This window comes from Eucalyptus grandis, chromosome 7 (assembly GCF_016545825.1).
Source record: "Eucalyptus grandis isolate ANBG69807.140 chromosome 7, ASM1654582v1, whole genome shotgun sequence".
In the NCBI taxonomy this organism is placed as follows: domain Eukaryota; kingdom Viridiplantae; phylum Streptophyta; class Magnoliopsida; order Myrtales; family Myrtaceae; genus Eucalyptus; species Eucalyptus grandis.
The window spans coordinates 30,229,772-30,252,109 of NC_052618.1; the positions used below are offsets into that span (position 1 = coordinate 30,229,772).

Consider the following 22,338-nt stretch of genomic DNA (forward strand, 5'->3'; position numbering starts at 1 on the left):
TAAACTATTATACTACAGGCTGCCTAAACACGCACAGGGCAGAGGACTTACCTTGGCCTCTGATCCCACCTGCAAGTCAGTACAATTCACAATAAATAGCCATTCGCTTCCAACAAATCGAACTAGTCGATTACATGTCATACAATTCAATCCCCACCGTGGGATATTTAAAAGCTAGGCCACGTGCATTCTCCAGGACGACCTCCCAAGTCTCCGAGCCACGTGCCTCAAACCTCGGGCCCACGTGCATTCTCTAAGGCGACCTCTTCGCCAAGGTGGTACATCAAGCCACCGAGCCACGTGTCCTTTTACGATACCCGGCCCACGTGCATTCTCTAAGGTACTCGCTTACCAAAGTGACGCATCAGATCACCGAGCCACGTGCCCTTTTAGATGCCATTCCGAATACTGGACCCACGTGCATTCTCTAAGGTACTCGCTTACCAAAGTGACGCATCAGATCACCGAGCCACGTGTCCTTTTAGATGCCTGGGCTCACATGCATTCTCTAAGGTACTCGCTTACCAAAGTGACGCATCGATCACCGAGCCACGTGCCCTTTAGATGCCAAACTCTGTCACCGAGCCACGTGCATTCTCCAGGACGACATACCGAGTCTCCGAGCCACGTGCATTCTCTCAGGCGACCTCTTCGCCAAGGTGACATATTCAACCACTGAACTCACGTGCATTTTCCAGGTGACATTCCAATTCACCGAGCCCACGTGTCCTCTTTCAAGTGGTTACCAATCTTCTTTCAATACCGACAACCAATGCCCAACGATTTCTCATTCAAATAATTAAATCAACTCAACAAAGCATTATAAATGTTGAATAACATACTTGGCCAATCACTAATCAATAATTCAATCTCAATCGATTTCAATCAATTTAGGGTAAATCCCTAAAATATCACAATTTATTCAATTCCATACAACGTGGAGCTCAAATAAATAAATGGGCTGCACCATGACGATCAGCACGAGATTTCAGTCGTCGGCCACCAAAATCTTAATTTCCGAAAATTAATTAATTAATAAATATTAAAAATTCAATTTAGTACAAAATAAAGCCCGATTAAATAAACGGACTTCACCACGGTCATCAGCATAATTTTCCGGTTCCGAACCATCTCCCTTGAATTTTCGGAAAATAAATAATTATTTAATTTAATTCCGAAAATTAATATTTAAATACTAAAAAATCCACTTAGGCCCGAAAAGCCTAATTGGAGCCCACTAAGGGTCGGGAAAAATCCCGAGGCACTTCCAATAATTAGTAGACCACGTCTACTTGTTAATTACACAATCAATTTATCTAAATCGCATCACAATTGACTAATAATTGCTAATTTATTCTAATCTAACAACCTAAACATAATTAATTAAATCTAAACCAACCTTAACCTTAAGTATAATTAGCCAACTAATCCAGGATTAGTGAGATTACTCACAAAATCGCCCGCAAATCGGATCAATCCGACGGCGGCGACGCGAGGAACGATTGTTCCCAAAGCGACTCACGAATCCGAGGCCCGGAAACGGCCCAAAAGCGGGCCCGAAGTCGCTGAAACCCACTCCGTGGGCTTGCTGGACGGGCCTGATCGGGGCTGCTCCGGCGGCTAGGGCGGCGAGGGGAAGCCGGCGGAGGGCGAGGGGAACGCGGGGGAGGTCCGGCGGGGTTGGGCGGTGGCCGGAGATGGCCGGACAAGGGCTGGTCGAGGCGGAACAGGGGCGAAACAGGGCTGGGCCGAGCGGATTCGCTCGGGGAAGCACGCCTGGGCGCGCGCGGCGTCGAGCGGGCGGCCGTTGCGGGCGTGCGAGCGGCAGTGCGGCGGCGGGACGGTTGGCGACAGAGCTGTAGCTTCTGGTTTTGGTTCGCTCGCGAAGAAAGAAGGAGAAGAAGAAGTTGGTTCTGTCGTGTGCGGGAAGGAAGAAGAGAGAGGAGAGGATATGCATTGACCGGTCAAAGGGAGGAGAGAGAGAGAATAGGCGGTGGGGAATTCGCACGAGGGGAAGGGGAGAGGAGAGAGGAGAGAGAAAGAAAGAGAGAAGAAGAGAGAGGGAGAGAGAGAGAAATAAAATAAAAATAACACTTATTCTTATTTTCTTTTCTTTTCTCTTTCTCAATCTATTTCTTTTCGGGCTTCAAATTTTCTTCCGATAATTTCTTTATTGAAATTTCGGACCAGTCAATAAATTGACGAGCGATGAGACATGATCCTAAAAATAAGAATTATAACGCGCTTAAAATTCGATTCCCGAAATCGAGTTCAATTTCGTGGTTAAAAATCGATCAGACGTGAATTTAGCTCAATCCAACTAATTAGGTAGCTTTTAGGGATTTTATAGTTGATACATCCCTTAACGGCTTTACCCAATAGGTTGGTGAACTCGTGAGTGATCAGTTCAGAGAAAAAGACCATAGGCACGCCAACGAAACGTCCATTTCACTTTATCGAAACAGGGTCGAATTTCAGGATGTCACACAAGATGCTCGCTTTAGCCCCACACAATGTCTTCTTCAACTTGTAAACTTGGTTTTCATGTTCTTTCTTCTTATAACACTATGGTTGCTCCACATAAACTTCATCTTCAATGACACTATTAAGAGATACTTATGTCACATCCATTTGATGGATCCCCCAATAGTTTTTTTTTTTTGTGACCCAGGAACCGTCGTATAGCCGATAGCCAGCGGTGTAAACCCGGGGCGAACCGAGCCCACCCACTTGACCCGACCGTGGGTGAGTCGCACAAGCGACCGCGGGGATTTGAACCCGCTCCCTTTACCGCCGGGGGAGGGGGAGCAAAGCGCAAACCACGCGACCACCAATAGGGTGGGTTGGATCCCCCAATAGTTTTGAGCTGCAAGTTCTAAGATCAATCGAAAGGTATCCATTTGGGCCATTGGCACAAATAGTTCAAAATAATCAATACCTAACTTTTGCTCGTAGCCTTTTACAACCAGTTTGGCTTTGTAATGGTCCACCTTAACGTCAGCTTTGTACTTCATTTTGTACACCTATTTAACACCAATGGGCTTCTTATCGGGAGTCCATGTATCACTCTTCTCAATGGAGTAGATTTCTTCAGCCATTACTTGGATCCACTTCTCATTTACAGATGCTTCATCATAAAATATAGGGTCACATTCAACAAATAAACAAAAATTTACCATAGTTTCATTAGTGATCTCATCATTATTACTGTCATTGTCTCTTACGACCACATAATTCCTAAGTTTTGCTAGAGTCTCTTGTAATCACTGTGAACAATGTAATGGTGGTTCTGAAGTTGCCATTGGTGAAGAAGATGTGTCACCAGTCGGATGACAACAAAGAAGAAGCACCACCTATTGAAGATGATGGAGGCTTTTCAGTATCTCCCTCCAATGGTTCATCTTCAATGGTAATGCTTTTTTGGTCAACTTTTTGGCTCTAGTTTTAGGCTTTGTCTTCCAAAAACTAGACATTCCTGTTAATGATTATCCTTTTAGTGACTGGGTTATATAGCTTATAGCCCTTAGTTGTGTCACTCTAGCCAACGAAGATGCACTTCTCTCTTTTATCATCCAACTTCTTCTCCGTTCATTTGCCATATGAGGATATGCCACACACCCAAATACTCGTTGGAACGCAACATCTAGCTTCTTGCCACTTCAAGCTTCTTATAGGGTTTTTCTATGAACACTTTTTGTTGGACACCTTCAGCACAAATACAACACAACAATTTTCACTCAAAACTTATTGGGTAAATTTTTCGCTTTTAGCATATTCTTTCTTTCTATTATACTATTTTGTTGAGGAATATAGCTGGTAGTCAATCGACGTCTAACTCCATGAATTTTACAATATTTGTCAAATTCATTTGAGGTAAATTCTCCCATTCTATATGATCTCAACGTGTTCTAATTAAAGCTAGCTATTTTTCAACATAGACTTTAGATTCTATAAACTTGCCAAAAGTTTTAGATTTTTCTCTCAAGAAATATACTCAGGTTTTTCTGGTAAAATCATCCATAAAAATTATTTTGTACCTTTTTGTCTGAATGATTCCACCTTAATAGGGCAACAAATGTCTATATGTATCAACTCCAAGGTTGTGTTTTGCTCTTCTAGCTTTTTCCAAATAAAAAGAGTCTTGATGTTGTTTCCCAACGAGACATTCTTTTCATGGACGATATGGACAGTCAATCAATGGCATGCCAATCACCATCTTTTTCTAGACTAGTAATTTTAGTCCACGAAAATTTAGATGCCTGAACCAGAGATGCTATAACCAGTTGCTGTCTTTCATCATTGCTTGAAAACTCAAGATTCTTCATTTGAAGAGTCAGGGGAAACATGATGTTCTTCGTCATTTTTACTATCATGATCAACTTGCTCTATACACCTTTGATGGTGCAAACTCCATTTTCAATATGAACCTTGTGGCCTTTTTCAAAAGTCGTTCGACACTTGGCAAATTCTAAAAAGTCCCAGCACAAAGTAAATATCTACAATAGTAATATTAGTACCATCTTTTGACTTGATATTAATGTTACCTTTGCTCATCACGGGAATTTCGTCTCTTCCAACTATGAGAATAACTCCTTTTGGCCAGACATATGGTTGCTGCAACCACTATCCGAGAACCATATGTCGGTGTCTATGGTACTTGGGTCATTCTTGTTACATGCTAGTACCATATATTCTTCAGCATCGGTGGAATGTGTGTTCCACCCGCTCATAAGTCACCTTTGCTTGGCATTTGAATTTGTAATGTCTGAATTTATTGCACTTAAAACACTTGACATTTGATTTGTCACGTGTTTTATATTTTCTACTGAAATTTGAATTTCCACATCTACCTTAACTTGCTCTATAGCCTTGATTGCCTTGATTGCCTTGATAGCCTTCTCAACTTGATGGAGTGACCTGATCCTGTAATGCTTTCTCGGGATTCAAACCAATGGACTTTTGTTTTATTTTTTGCTCATGCAAGCACAATGAACCCATCAACTGCTCAAATGTTAGGGTTGACACATCTTGCCCTTGCTTAATTGCTACAATAGTGTAGTCAAATCTTCCAATCAAAGACCTCAATATTTTTTATACAACTCGTATATCTGGGAATTTTTCATCATTAACCCTCAATTGGTTAATGATGGTTTGCACATGATTAAAATATACAAAAATTGATTCAGAGTCATTCATGCATAAAGACTCAAAATCACCTCGAAGTGTTTGAAGCCACACTCATCAGACATGATCATCACCTTTGTAGGATTTTTGCAAAATATCTCACGCTTCTTTCACATTCTCCACATTAGATATTTTCTTTTTTCCAAATATCATTTTCTCCATGGCTTGAAAGATGGCATACAATGCTTTTTGATCTTTCTTCTGGGACTCCACCAAAGCATCTTTCTCCTTCTTTCACAAAGCTTTAGATGCTTTAACACCAGCCACTTCGGTGTAGCTATTTTCAACTAGATTTCACAAATCTTATGATTTCAAGTGAACCTTCATCTAGATGGATTAATTGTTGAAATTCTTTCCATTTAACTTTGGAAGTTGCAATTAAACGGAACTGGTAGATGTCATTTATGACTCTGATACCAAATGTTGGAATCAAAAAATTAATGGTGATTTTGGAAATTCAGAACGAAGCACAAGTTGGAGGCATAGATTGTTCTTAGAATACTTTTCTACTGGCTTCAATCAATGTACAATGCTCACCCTCTATCTCTCTCTAATAGCAGAACACTCAAACTTAACACACACATAAAGTCTTTGACACTCCTTCTGAAGACATTAAAATGAAACAACAAAAGTCAACGAATCAAAAAAAAAATGCACAAACAATAAATGCATGAAGACAAGTGTAGCAATCCATGGTGAATTTCTTCAAAGACTTTGTTTGCATTCTTTGTTTTCTTGCTCGAGTGGCTCTCCTCATTAAATGCTTATACCATTTTGGTCTTTAACCTTCTCCAAGCGCCTACCATAAATTATGCTTTACCGATTTGTTTTCTTCTCCTTTTTGACACCCACCATAAATCAAGGCTCTTTAATTGATACTAACAACAAATTCCATGTGCTCAAATCTTCAACAATTAATTTTATATTATTCTAACAATAAGCCTTGGAGAGCAAATACCTCACAGGTTTGGTAGATGCGACTAATAGCTCTTGAACCAGATAAGGATGGTTGACGTTAGGTTCCAAAACCTCAAGCACTATTGATATTCTTTGTTCATTTAGAATTTATTTGGTAACGTGGGTGATGATCTTCTCGTACAAGTACCAAAAACTAAGATGTGTTCACCACAAATTTCAAAAAACAAGCCATGGCATCCAATGGGACTCATGAAAGAACTTAAGATGCATTCGTTTTGCAAACAGTGAATGATTTGAAAAATATTTTCCCCAAAATGATTATTTATATCGCTTAAAAAAAACAAACAAAATTTTCATCGTTCACAAAAAGATCTATATATAAATTATTATTGATCTTGAAAATACTTTTTATTAGCTTTTATTCTTAACAATGCAAACAATCACTTTTAGGAAAATCTTTTTTAAATCATTCTTTTTCACAAAATTAACAAAGTCTAAATGTAAATTTTATAACATACACATACCTCAATTACATCTGATATTGCTAGTATAAACACCTAGAGGGGGGGTGAATAGGCGCACAAACAATTTTTCTCAAATACGGAAGCAATTCTTAACAGATTGAAATACGATCGAGGTAGAGATAGTAAGGAAGAGAAAATCAAACACAGGATTTATAGTGGTTCGGCTTATTCCATGCCTACGTCCACTCTTCCGCACTGACAGCCCACCGGCTGGATTTCACTATGATCAAAAGAGAAGTTACAGCACAGTTTTGCCTTGATTCCACAGTGTAGATGTTCTATCACACCTCCTCAAGGTCTCTCACAAATATAGACTCTCTTTTGTATACAAGTATTCGCTCAAGAGATTTATCTAAACAAATAGGAGCTTCAGACTTTGGAATTCTTCTATCGCGCACTCTATCTTAAACAACTAAGAGCGTCTTCCTTATATACTCATTTATGCCATCATACCCGTTGGCACTTTCCAAAGGAATTCCTCCAATCTACCCGTTGGACGGAATCAATTAGGAAGATCGTTCGAGCTATTAAAGGAACGTGTTGATAGCCCATCAATCATGTTCGCCCATACAATCAGGATCTTGGTTTCCATAAGCAAAACCTTCCAATAATATTTAGACAATCATCGAATCTTCAGTCATTGAATCAATCTTGATCAATCAAAGGATTCTGATACGTCTTCTCCTAGCCACGAGATCTTCTCCAGATGATAAGGTTAAATCCTGAACAAAACATCCAGTTCGGGATAACCTTTCTTCAACGGATCAGAGACTGTCAATGAGGATAGACTTTGGCTGCGTTTGGTCGACCGGATAAAAACCAGGATAGGATATGTTTTATCCTATCCCGTGTTTGGAAGCTGTCTAGGATAGGATAAGGTCGGATATAGAAGGGATATAGACCGGATAAAAAAATCCGAGGGGGGGGTGGGATAAGGTCGGATAGGATTTCTTTTATCCGAAACATAAAACCCTACGCTTTTTTTTTCTTTTCCGTCGTTCACCCACAGACAACTCTCTGTTTCCAAAGTATCGACGTTGAAGCCTTCTCCTCGCTCTCGATTCTCATCGAAATTTTATGAAAGCGACGAATTTTCAAAGGTAAATAATCATTCTCTCTCTCTAACGTTGATTTCTAAAGTAGTTGTGGATTGTTTTCCTGTTTCATCTATGTTTCAGCTTACGTAGGTCAGAATTTTAGTTCTAGGTTTTTTTGTTGCTTGATTGGAGATCGTCTTCTTGGTAGTTTTGAATATGTAGATTTATAAAGGCCTTTTCTGTTTTTGTGCAAAATATTAGATATCTTCAACGCGAATTGTTCGTTCTTGGTTTTGTTCTTCAATACCCAGATTTCCAAGGCTACTGCATCTCTCTCTCTCTCTCTCTCTCTCTCTCTCTCTCTCTCTCTCTCTCTCTCTCTCTCTCTCTCTGAGATAATTAAGTAATTGTGGAGAATCAACAATGTTCCTATGGTGGCTGACTAAAAAGATTTGCAATTGTTCCTGTTTTGCCGGTGCTTTTTCTCTCCCTTCTCCAACCCCCCTCCCTCCCCCAACGCCTTTCCCATGATGACCGCGCATGAGATTTTTAGGTGCTTCTAAAGCAAGATGTGCCCATGTAGACACCAACCATGTAAAGATATGCAAAAAATCTCTCTGCACTAGGATATTTTTCGTGTTTGTGCTCTCAATTTTCACTTCATAAATTTTAGGGAAGTGATGTCTAATGCAAATTCTGCAAATAACAATATGCACATGTCGCAAGTTAATAGATTCTTGGCTGTGAAATAGCTTGTGCAGCGCTTGGTAAACTGAGAACATCACACCTATCTTCATTCTAGAGATTGTTTTCACGATACCATTAACTTGATCGGGGGAAATCTAGTTAGGAAAGGGGCAAATACCCAAAACAGAAGAAGCTTAGAATATTTCTTAATAGATCAAAAACCTAGTCTAGCATATTTCAATGCTCGAAGTCTCTATCTAGTATACCATGAAACAATTGCTGTGGGAGTGATTTGGGAGTGGTGAGAATGCACGAATTATATACCCAAATGTTCGCTAGGTATGCTTGGAAGTTTGGCTTTGAAAAACAGCTGAAGCAAATCCACGAGATCAAGGATTTTCCCCTTACTACAAGGAGGAAGGAGAACCTCCTTGAAATTTATTGATTTGAAAAAAGATATTATTTTATATATTTTTTCTATTATCTAACCTATTAATTTGTACTTGTCTAATGTTATTTTTTTTTCTCATTAGAAATGGATCACAATGATAGAGATGAAATTTTCACCATTCTTATATTAGAGGAGATGAGCCGCTAAATGTTGCTTTTGTGTATGATGTATATGCTAGTAGTGTCCACTGCTGCTGAAAGGCACTACTGCAAGCATATATTGAAGGATCGGACATTTATTAGAATCCAAGCTCGTTTAGATCACCTTGACCGCCTTATTAAGAGCAATGACTTGAATTGTGTGGAACAATTTAGGATGGATAGACGTACATTTACTCTACTATGCGAGTTGGCACGTACAATTGGTGGGTTAAAAGAAGATGGACTTGTAACTATAGAAGAACAAATGGCCATGTTTCTACATATACTTGCCCATCACGTGAAAAATCGAGTCATCAAGTTCAGATTTATGAGGTCTGGGGAGACAATAAGTAGGTATTTTAACTTAGTTTTAAATGCAGTGATAAGAATGCATAGTGTGCTTCTTGTCTCACCTGAACCGGTTCTAGAGGAATATGCCGACGAGAGATGGAAGTGGTTTAAGGTATGTTTGTTATGCTATTTCATGGACTAATTTAATACTTTAAAGAGAATGTTATTTTATTAATTTTATGTTTGTAGGGTTGCTTAGGAGCATTAGATGGCACATATATAAGGGTACCTGTTCCAGAGGTTGATAAACCAAGGTACCGAAATAGAAAGGGTGAGATTACATCCAATGTATTAGGAGTTTGCTCACGTGATATGAGATTCGTTTATGTTTTACCTGGATGGGAAGGCTCAGCAGCAAATTCTAGAGTGCTTCGAGATGCTATAGTTAAACCCAATGGTTTAAAGATCCCCGTTGGTAAGATAAGCCTTTATCAATATATTGCATTCTATGTATTGTAGGTTTTACAGGTTCTAAGACAATTAATAATATCATCATTTGTTATTAGGTAATTATTATCTTGTAGATGCTGGATACACAAATGGGGAGGGCTTTCTTGCTCCTTATAGAGGTACTCGATACCATCTATCGAGTGGACAGAAGGTCATACACCAAATTCACCCGAGGAGTACTTCAACTTGAAGCATTCTCAAGCTAGAAATGTCATAGAAAGATGCTTTGGTCTACTTAAGTTACGGTGGGCTATTCTTAGGAGTCCATCTTTTTATCCAATTAGAACGCAAGGTCGAATAATCATAGCTTGTTGCCTTCTGCACAACTTGATAAGAAGAGAAATGGCTATTGATCCAATCGAGGCACGTTAGATGAAGTTGCTACCACTATTGAAGATGTGGAAACAATTGATGTTGTCGAGCCGTCGGATCATTGGGCAACATGGAGGCAAAATTTGGCAGTACAAATGTTTAATGAGTGGAATGCAAGTCGAGGACATGGAGGAGTTGTATGATTTTATATTATTTAAAAAAATCATTTGTTTTCCATTGTTGCAAGACTTGCGTTATAAGATGTTTTTTTTTTCCCATTTCTATTAGACATGTGTAATATGGTGCTGATTTGTCATATTGAGACATATATTTCCTACATAATGTTTGAATTATGACTTTATCATTTTAAATTTGAAGCACTATGCTGTCTCTATCATTAAATTTTTCTACCACGTTATCTTCCATCATTAAATTTTCTACCATGTTTCTTTACCTCTGTCTTTTATTTTCATAAATAGTTTCTCTGTCTCTTTGGCAAAAAACCTAGCCATGAACTTAAAAGAAGCCTTAAGTCAAGATAGTTCGCATATACTGCTGGAAAAAAAAATGAACTTTGGACTTTATGCTTTGTTCTAATTGGGCATTTGTTTAATTTGGTACTGGACCTACAACAAAATGGAAACGAATGAAAACTTGTAAGAGAGAAAAAGAATTCATGTTTCAAAGTGAATATATATATATTGGGTAAAGTTAATTATTGTTTGGGTAAAGAATATATTAAAATTGAGGTTATTCTAAAAACGTTTGATGTTGAAGGGGTATCCAAAAGATTAATTCAAAGGAACGAAAAGATTATTACGATGCGTAATCATGAAATTCGATGAAAATCTGTTAATTTGAAAAAGATATATTGTTTTGGATGATTTTGTAAATATTAAAGCTGCAAATTTGTACTTGCCTAATGTTCACCAAACGATAGATTAGATAAGATATGATGATATCCGACTTTAAATCTGTAGTTCACCAAACGGTAGATTGGATAGGATATGAGGATATCCGACTTTAAATCCGTAGTTTACCAAACAGTTGATGGGATATGAAGAAATCCATGGATTTCTTATCCTATCCTATCCAGTCCTATCCTGTTTAGAAATCCGGACGACCAAACGCAGCCTTTGAGTCTTGAGTTTGGCTGTCCGGAAGTCTTCAGACTTTAACTAACAGAGTCTGCAGACCTTCAGACTAGACTAATGGATACATTTTGTCAACTTCAAAACTCTTTACGAGGATTTCTCCAACAATCTCCCCCTTTTTGATGGTGACAAAACCTTCCTACAGATTTGGATAACTTTGACCTGCAAAACATTTCTCAAACACATATGCATATCTTATGGAAATAAATGGCTAATAGAATAACACTAGAATCTGCAACCACAGAAAATAGGTTAGTCCAATATATGATTAAGCCATTCATAAGATATCAATATTGATAAATAGAAGCAGTCAAATCCAAGTCTAGGCAGTTCTTATCCAGACACAAAACAAAGTCAAAGTCTGTCAAAAACAAACAGACAGTTAAACACAATCCAACAAACGGTTAAAAAGATTGAAAGTTTTCAAATCATCCATCTCTCCCCCTTTTTGTCATCATTTAAAAAGGATGAGATGAAATCAATATTGCTTGGGAACGCGGACAAGCTAGAAATCTTCCATAGATTGAACAATGCCTTCCAGCCTCTTAAAGTCTTCCTTCAGTTGGACAACCTCCTCACTCTTGGCATTGGTCGATTCGAATAGAGAGGGCTTGCATCTTTTCATTTAATGAACGGGAAGAAGCTTGACCTTCATTCTTCAAGCTTTGAATTTCGCATCCCAAGGCATAAATCGACCTTTCATCTCCAAGAGAATATCCATGATTCTCGCGAAAATCTGCTCCATTATCGGTCCGAGTACTTGCTTCGCTCGTTCGATGGAGTAAAAGCGGCACGATGGTGGATCGCATAATCTCGCAGGTTGGGCAATGAAGCTTCATGACCTTCCTCTGGAAATTGAGATGCATAAACATCTTCTGGGTCGGGCGAACGATCGACTCCTTCACTTTCATCTCGGAAATGAAGATGTCACTCCTTTCTCCCGAACTCCCCTGTTTTCATGCCTACGGGTGGAGAAGAGATTTCCTCAGGTTCTACTTCTCTTCTTTCTTCTTCAGATCTTTCTTGCTCTACTTCTTGCTCTGTTTCTCTTTCTTCTTCTTCCTTCTCCTTTGCTTCTCTTTCTTCTTCTTCTTTCTCCTCTGCTTCTTTCGTCTTTTGTTCCGATTCTTTCTGTGGAATAGGACGACTTAAGTTCTTCAAAGCCATTGCAGAGATGGTGATGTCATCGTCATCATCTTCATCCTCAACGAGGAGAGCTCTTCTTTTCTTTGATGGAGCAACCATGGGCTCCTTCCCTTTTCTCTTAGCAGCAGAAGAGAGTTGATGAGACTTGGCAGGAGTCTTCTCCTTGAATTTCTCCAATTCCTTGCTCAGTTCCTTCAAACGCATTTTGGTCACCATTTTCAGTTCTACCACCATATGATCGCATGATCGAACACAAAAGATTTGCGGAGGCTGAATATTCAGATGTCTGAATAACTTCGTAACAAGGCTTGGGTAAGGGAGTTGACCTCTGTCCTTCATCACTGCTCTATACATGTGAAACATGACAGTATGAGGAGAGAAAACTTCTTTCCACGAGAGGATGGCATACATCAACTTTGCCTCGAGCTTGAAACATCGGTTTTGGAAGTTGATTTTGGCCGAAGGCAATTAATCACAGTCTTGTGAAGCAAGATGTTGAATGCATTCATCCTTGAGTAGGTGATCTTCTCTTCTGTTCTCCTGTCCTTCACCAGTTCAAGTGTGGCCCGAGCAATGGAAACTTTAATCGGTTGATATCTGCCTCTTTCAACTTCTAACACGTCTGCCAGCATATTCATATCCACAACATAATCTTGTTCTTTAACACTGAAGGAGAATCTATTCGCATCTAAAAACTAAGATTCGAATAGAAATATGCAATCAATTCAGATAAGCCTCTGTTGAGTCGAGCGAGAACTTTTCAAGTTGTAGAATACTGAACTTTTCCCTTAAGTTCACTTTCACAAAGATCCGAAAAATCAAAGTCCACACTTCTAGGGTTTATTACCCCACGCTTCAACAATTTCGAGTACGGATCTTTTTGTTCCTTTGATCGAACAAATCTCCCTTTTTCCTTGAATTTCAGCCGCAATACCCATTTTCGATTGAAATAGACTGAACAGATTGTCATCATCATTCCCATCTACAGGATTTGGCCCCCAGTCCACGAGGATCACTTGGGATATTCGCAAGGGTTTCCTCGGCCCACCCCTTTACGAGCGATTCCCAAACTTTCCATTTTTCGCAGAAAAATATACTGATTCCTATATCCTTTTTCTTTAACAAAACTATCAACATAGTTCAAAGGAGTACGAATTCCTTTTAAAGCACGATATAGCTTGTAAATAAAAGCGGGCTTTTGAACTCTTACGGGTCCGCATCCTCGATGATTTCTTCCCGATGCCGATCAATAACGCCTTGAGGACTAGATGGTGGAGAATGACGCTGCCGAGAATGTTGTGGGCTCGGTTGCTGATGGGAGTAACTTCATCTTGGTAAGATCGAAGTGCGTAGGCCCCTCACTCATTCTCTGTGGTCCCCTGCTTGCGATTCTTGAGGACTTTCGCGAAGATGACATCTTTAACAATGTTTGGAAGATTCCTTTGCTTGATTTTCCTAGAAAAGATGACAACTTTTTGAAGATTTAGCGAAGAAGACAAACGGGAATGGAGAATCGATGCTTTCTAGGTTTTTTGAGAGAAAAGTGAGTAGAAAAGTGAAGAGAAATCGACGGTGCTCGTTCGGTTAAAAAGAAGGATAAACGAACCGTCACAAAGGAAATAAAAATATGCCTTTTCAAAATAACTGTCTTTATCCGCAAAAAATAGCTATTTCAAAATAACTTCCCTTTTGAAAATGAATCGATGCAATATTTACGTCAATTAAATATAGCAACAATTTAAACAAGTCTCGAAGATCGTACCTTTTCAAGATAAGATTGGAGAGAGAAAGACTTACGTCGAAGGTCGAGACAAGACTGTTGATAAAGTCTTGTAAGCTCGAGTCGAAAGTCTTTAGACTTTGATATCCTCATACCTCAAAATATTGAGTCCTGGTCCGTATAGACTCAAATTGATTTTTCTCTAAAGGCTTCGTGAGTACATCAGCCAACTGATTCTTTGAGTCAACAAATTGAATTGAAACATCTCCAATTTGAACATGATCTCTAATAAAGTGATGTCGAATTTCTATATGCTTCGCTCTTGAGTGGAGAATTGGATTTTTGGTGAGGTTGATAGCGCTGGTGTTGTCGCAATAAATCTCTGTGCATGAGTCTTCGATTTCAAAATCTCTTAGCTGTTGTTTTATCCATAGAATTTGTGAACAGCAGCTTCCAAGAGCTACATACTCTGCTTCTGTTGTTGAAAGAGACACGGTACTTTGTTTCCTTGAAAACCAAGACACTTTCGCTTCCAAGCAAGCGGCAAGTTCCCTGAAGTGCTCTTTCTATCAACTCGCAACCGGCTAGATCTGCGTCGAATATCCCGAAGTTTAAAGTCTCCCTTCTTAGGATACCAAAGACCGATGCTTGATGATGAAGCAACGTATTTTATGATGCGTTTGGCAACACTGAGATGGGATTCTCTAGGATCTGATTGAAACCTAGCACATATGCAAACACTCAACAAAATATCAGGTCTAGAGGCAGTAAGATAAAGAAGTGATCCAATAATGCTCCTGTACAGCTTTTGATCAACTTTCTTCCCTTCTTCATCTTTGTCTATCTTTAAAGAACTTGACATTGGTATGTCGGTCTTTTTGCAATTCTCCAGTCCAAACCTTTTGACAAGATCATTAACATATTTTTCTTGAAAAATGAAAGTTCCTTCCTTCAATTGTTTTATTTGAAGACCAAGAAAGAATGTTAATTCTCCCATCATACTCATTTCAAACTCATCCGCATAGACTTTGAAAATTTCTTGCCTGAGACTTTCATTGGAGGATCCAAAAATAATATCATCCACATATATTTGAACAAGTAAGAAACTTTTATTTTCCTTTTTGATAAATAAAGTCGTATCTACTTTACCTTTGACAAAACCATTTTGTAATAGGAAATTACTTAACTGTCGTACCAAGCCCGAGGTGCTTGCTTTAAACCATACAAAGCCTTTTCGGTCGAAGACCGAGTCCGGCTTCTTTGGGTCTTCAAACCCCGGCGGTTGTTCCACATAAACTTCCTCATGGATAAATCCATTTAGGAAGGCGCTTTTGACGTCCATTTGGAATAACCTGAAATTCTTATAACAAGCAAACGCAAGTAATAGTCGAATAGCTTCTAACCTTGCCACCGGAGCGTAAGTCTCATCATAGTCTATTCCCTCTTCTTGCGTATATCCCTTGGCCACGAGTCTTGCTTTATTTCGTACGACTTTTCCTTTCTCGTTCATTTTGTTTCGAACACCCATTTGGCTCCAATAACAGTTTTTCCTTTTGGTTTGGATGTCAATTCCCAAACATCATTTATCTTTGAACTATCCGAGTTCTTCTTGCATAGCTTCAATCCAGCTTTCATCAGATAAAGCTTCTTCTATGCCCTTTGGTTCAATTTCATAAACGAGTGCCACAAAGCACTAGACTCTTCTCGCCTTTTGGATCAGTGCGAATTCCTTCATTTATTTCGCCGATTATAAGATCTTTGGGATTACTGGACTTATGCTTCCAGTTACTTGTTGATTTGTCTGGTTGATAATCTCTTTCTTTATTTGGATCTTCACTAACAACCTGATGCTGGTTTTCAAGAGTCTGAGATGCTTCTTGAGTTGTAGACTTTGGAGGGTCTGAAGTAGGTTCAGATTCTTCTTGATGAGTCTGACTTGATTCATCATGCATTCAGTCTTGAAATTTGACATTCATTGACTCCTCTACAGACTGGCTCTTCTTGTTATAGACTCTGTAAGCTTTGCTTGATATAGAATATCCAAGGAAGATACCTTCATCGATCTTTCTTCAAACTTACCAACTCGATCTTTTGCATTTTCAATATAAAACATTTGCAACCAAATACATGAAAGTATGAAACAATAGGCTTCTTTTCTTTGAATAACTCATAAGGGGTTTTCGAAGAATAGATCTTAAGAAAACTCTATTGATGATATAGCAAGCTGTTTGAAATGACTTCGCCCAAAATCGAGAAGAAATTCTACTTTCAATTAAAAGAGTTTTAGCCATTTCTTGAAGAGATCTGTTCTTTCTTTCCACAACTCCATTTTCTTTGAGGAGTATACGGAGAGGAAAACATATGCTTACAGTTGATTCATCACAGAATTTTGTAAAATCTTGATTTTCAAATTCACCTCCATGATCTGTTCTTATACTAGAGATAACACAACCTTTTTCATTTTGAACCTTTTTAGCAAAATTTTCAAAATACGAAAAGGTTTCGGACTTACTTGAAAGGAAATATACCCAAGTAAAACGGGAGTAATCATCAACAATTACTAGGCAATACTTCTTACCCCCAATACTCGAGTTTTGGTTGGTCCGAAAGAGATCCATATGTAGCAACTGTAGAACATGATTAGTAGAGACATGATTTATTGGCTTAAAAGAATTTTTTACCTGTTTTCCCAGAATACATGGAGTGCATGAATCAGTCTTTTGGTATGGCAATTTTGGTAGACCTCGAACAAGTCGCTTTGATGAGATTTTGGCTAATTGCTTCATATTGACATGTCCAAGCTTTTTGTGCCATAAGCTTGCTTCGTCTTGAATTGAGATAAGACATTGCGATTCATTTGGTTTCACATCCGAAGATAGATGTTTCCATGTCTTCGACCCTTAAAAGATTGAGTAGAGTCTTTACGATTCCGGAACATGTTCCTTCTTGAAAGGAGATCTTGAAACCAGTATCACACAATTGACTAATGCTGAGAAGATTGTAATTGAGTCCTTCCACTAAGGAAACATTACTTATTGTGAGAGTTCCAATTTTCACGGTTCCAAATCCCACAATACTTCCTTTGTTGTTTCCTCCAAATGAAACTTTTCCACCATTTACTTGAGCAAGCTTTATAAAGCAATTTGAGTCTCCTGTCATGTGTCTTGAGCATCCGCTGTCAAGATACCACTTTACCTGTTTCTTGATGGAGACCTGCATTTAACAAAGAGTCTCAAGCTTTCTTTGGTACCCAAATTTTCTTGGGTCCTTTGGTGTTAGTAAGATAAACAGTATTAGCCCATACTCTCTTAATAGGTTTCCATACCATAGGACACTCTTTTTCAAAGTGATCCTGACTGTTGCACTTAGAACATCTGAGAGCATTTCTACCTACAGGTTTTACAAAGACTTTCTTGAAGTGATTTTTGTAAACCTCACTCGAAAGCCTTTTCTTAATTCTTTCGTTTACTTTAAGAAAATCAATCAAGGGAATTGTTTCTTCTGTCATACCTAGACCAGACTTATTGAAGTAAGGTCTTTGTGCTGAAAGAATTTTCTCAAGTTTTTCAGATCCCATAGAAAATTTCTTTGATATATTAGATAAGTCTATTTTTAAAAAAGCATTTTCTTTTAAAAGATTTTCTTCATTTTCTTTAAGATTGGAAACAGACAAGTCTAGACTTTTAACTCTTTCTGCTAAAACATTTTCCTTTTGTTTTAGAGCTGAGTTTTCCTTTTTAGTTTGGAAATACTTTTGAGAGAAGTCTTAAGACTAAAGCATAGTTCCTCAATATATTTAGAAACTTTGACAGGAATTTTAAAATTACTTGCCTTAAATTCACCTTTGTCGAGTCGATCCCGAGTCCGATCCAGTCCGAGTCGATTGTGCCATCGGACATAGATTGGCATATTCATTATCACTTTCTTCACACTCGGTATCACTCCGGGTTTCAGCTTTGAGAGCTTTTCGAAATTTTTCAGCTTTTCCTTTCTTCTTCTTCAAAAGAGGACAAGTTGGGTCCGATGTGTCCCTTTTTCTTGCATTCAAAGCAGACTACATCTTTGTTTGGTTCCTTATCATCAACAGACTTGGTCTGCTGTCTTTGAAAGCCTTGTTTCTTTGAGTTGAACCTTCTTCCTTTTCTGTTTAGTTTTCTGAATCTTCTTATCATGAGAGCAAGCTCCTCATCGTCCATATCTTCTTCAGAATCTGTAACATCATAATCATCATTTGATTTTAATACAATGGATTTCTTACCTCTTGGATCTTCATCTTCATTGATCATTTCCACTTCATAGGACTGAAGAGTTCCAATCAGCTCATCAACAGATAGTGGCATAATTCTCTGCGTCTCTCTTATCGATGTCTTTATGTGATTCCAATCCTTGGAGAGTCCACGCAGTAGCTTGTTTACCTTCATGGGATCAGAAGTTGGTTGACCTTGATTTTCAAGACCATTTACAATATCTGTAAAAACGACTAAACATGTCGATATTGATTCTCCTGGTTTCATTCTAAAGGCTTCGTATTGACCGAGAAGAATGTTGATTCTTGTTTCCTTCACTCGATCTGTTCCTTCATAGGTGATATGCAATCTGTCCCAAACTTCTTTTGATGTACCACAAGAAGATATTCTATTATATTCAGTTGGTGATAAAGCACAATATAAGGAATAAATTGCTTTTGCATCGAGTGTCTGTCTCTTGGTTATTTCTTCCTGAGACATTCCACTGGATTCTTCAGTTTCTTTTCCTCTTTCAGAGACTGATGCAGTGGTAGGAGTAATTCCTTTTTCTACAACGTCCCATTCCAGAGGATCCTTTGATCGTAGGAAAGCTTTCATCTTGTTCTTCCAGATGTTGTAATCCTTTCCATCAAAGTAAGGTGGTCTGGTATTGCTTTGCCCTTCCATCAGCCCGGTGCTAGCATACTAGCCATGGATCTTTTACTATGAAGTAAAACACTTCAAATAAAGTAAGTACACAGCTCGATACCAATTGATATTGCTAGTATAAACACCTAGAGGGGGGGTGAATAGGCGCACAAACAATTTTTCTCAAATACGGAAGCAATTCTTAACAGATTGAAATACGATCGAGGTAGAGATAGTAAGGAAGAGAAAATCAAACACATGATTTATAGTGGTTCGGCTTATTCCAAGCCTAGGTCCACTCTTCCGCACTGACAGCCCACCGGCTGGATTTCACTATGATCAAAAGAGAAGTTACAGCATAGTTTTGCCTTGATTCCACAGTGTAGATGTTCTATCACACCTCCTCAAGGTCTCTCACAAATATAGACTCTCTTTTGTATACAAGTATTTGCTCAAGAGATTTATCTAAACAAATAGGAGCTTCAGACTTTGGAATTCTTCTATCGCGCACTCTCTCTTAAACAACTAAGAACGTCTTCCTTATATACTCATTTATGCCATCATACCCGTTGGCACTTTCCAAAGGAATTCCTCCAATCTACCCGTTGGACGGAATCAATTAGGAAGATCGTTCGAGCTATTAAAGGAACGTGTTGATAGCCCATCAATCCTGTTCGCCCATACAATCAGAATCTTGGTTTCCATAAGCAAAACCTTCCAATAATATTTAGACAATCATCGAATCTTCAGTCATTGAATCAATCTTGATCAATCAAAGGATTCTGATACGTCTTCTCCTAGCCACGAGATCTTCTCCAGATGATAAGGTTAAATTCTGAACAAAACATCCAGTTCGGGATAACCTTTCTTCAACGGATCAGAGACTGTCAATGAGGATAGACTTTGAGTCTTGAGTCTGGCTGTCCGGAAGTCTTCAGATTTTAACTAACAGAGTCTGCAAACCTTCAGACTAGACTGATGGATACATTTTGTCAACTTCAAAACTCTTTACGAGGATTTCTCCAACAACATCAATGGAGGAAACTAAAGAAAAAGATATCACACTACTAATCCCCGTACTTTTTCAATTTGTTTAATCTCCCTAATATAAATTTTTCTTTTGGTGTTTGGCAATTTTAGTCTCTAAATTAAATGTTGTTTGTTCAAATTGAAGATTCTAAAAAAAAAAAAAAAAAGTAAATGCAAACACGATGTAGTAATTTAGTCACCATTAAATAGTGATATCGTGTGGACGCGGCATCCTATGTGGCTTCTAAATTTTATCTAAGAAATATAACATAGAACATATGTCTCTAGATGAAAGCCGTTTGTACTTAAAAAAAGAGAGGAAAAAGAGGCATCCTAAGCTCAACAAGCACCGAGACCACTTGTGAGGCTAGCTACCATAGTCTAGAGGAAATTGACATTAGAAGTGCCAAAAGTTGTGTACGGTGCTCATTTTAGTGCCAAGAGTTTTTTCCAACTCACTTAAGTACCAAATTAAAGAAAACAACGATTACTTCAAGTGTTTCCGACAATAAATTCCAACCAAATTGATTACGTAACATTTATAATTAAAATTTTAATATAATTTGACGCATTTTTCATTAAAAAAAATCTAGTCTACATCGATGTCCAAAACAACGTCGCACTATAATGACTTTTTAATTGAAATTTGCACTAAAATGATCATTTTTTTAACATCTAATAATGAAGTGATCATTTTTCAATAACAACTAGTACTTAGGTAATCATTTTTAACAATAATTGGCACTCAAATGATCCATATATACAATTTTTGACACGCAAATAATGACTCATAACCTGTATGCATGATGTTATTTAGAGGTTATATGCTAATTAAGTACACCGACAAGCCACGTAGGACTGAAGAATTAATAAATATGGCTACATCATATTTCTGGCAACCCAAATCGGAGTTGGCACTTAAATAATCTTTTTTTTAAATTGTAGTTAAGTGATCTAAAAAAAAAAAAAACTTTTGGTACTAAAATGAGCACTATATACAACTTTTGATACTTTTAGTGGTCATCTCCCTAACTTCCTATTCTACTTCTTGAGAACTGAGACATGCTTCCATCTCTAGGAATGATTTGGGACTAGTCTAACAAATTTGCATCTATCTATCTAGGATTACTAGTAATTGCAGAATTGATGTGAATTTTTTCTACAAAATGTGTATCCATTACTATTACTAAATCAACGGTGATTGATGTATGATGTGTAAAATAAAGGGTTACATGTGCCGTATATGTAGGAGAGAGTTCTAGTCTCCTCTTGAAATCTTCAAAATACCCTTAAAAATTTTGTCATACTTTTCTCTCACACCATTGATTTGAATAAGATTGTAAATTATGGGATATAGAAATTGTCAATTTATTGTTATCAATAAAGTAATTCTTTAATGTAGAAGTTCAAAACAGGGATTATTGATCTTCATGATTTTCACAATAAGAGGGATGAAAACATACATTTATCCATAGCAATACCTTTGAAAATATTTGTTGCAGAAAACCAAATAGATCTGATTATTCTCCCTTAATCCATACTTTTCCTTAACATATCTTATCTTATGGAGGATAAAATATAACGTCCATTCTCTTGCTGAAGAGAAAACCATATTCTATTTATACATGCTATTAATAGGTGTTTTCCATCAAAACACCTTTTAACTTCATAAGAGTCACACTTCTTCGGAAGAATGATAACTTCTCAATAGAATTGTACCTTTCATCCATTTTATAAGATTTGCAACATTTCATGGCCAATACATTTTAGCACTTAAATATTTATTAAACCATTAATTAAGTATCATGTAGGTCACAATAATTCTTACATTGATAATTTAGCACTGAAACTGTTGTATCTTTGAAATACGACGTGCAGCATGTGGATCTACATTAAAACCATGCTTGTTCGAAGAGATTGGGAGGGTAGATAAAAGGTTCTAAAAACATAATTGTGTTTGGATGAAGGAGAGGGAAGTCAATGATTAGGAGGGATCAAGGGAGATGATGAGGATTGATCAGGTTAATTCATGTGCATTCTAAAATCATATGAAGGGATTCGTAGGTATTTGAACAGATTTGTGTACCACTCAATAAATTTATTCTTCTTTATCACTTGTAAGACTATTCTATATCTATTTATGAATACACAAAAGGCTATTCGTATCACAATCGTTTTTCTCCTTCTTTTTCCTCCCTTGCATAATCCCTTCAAATCCTTTCTTTCTTCTCTCTCTTACAATTATCTAAATCCCAGTTTTTTCTTTCGAATCACCTCATCCAAATTAATGTAAATTTAAAATATAAATAGAACTTCTCTCGTACCATAAGATTTGCCCATGCCCTTTTACTTGTTACATGC

At 37.8% G+C, this 22,338-nt stretch overlaps 1 protein-coding gene across 1 annotated transcript in view; it reads left to right on the forward strand.

Moving 5' to 3' along the window:
• The first annotated feature begins 9,329 nt into the window (after positions 1-9,329).
• Positions 9,330-22,338, forward strand: part of LOC104422938 (L-type lectin-domain containing receptor kinase IV.1) — a 29,096-nt gene continuing 16,087 nt past the window's right edge. The window contains 3 exon segments of the mRNA XM_039317701.1: positions 9,330-9,404; positions 9,482-9,707; positions 9,799-9,861. Coding sequence (XP_039173635.1) covers positions 9,330-9,404; positions 9,482-9,707; positions 9,799-9,861 — 364 coding nt within the window.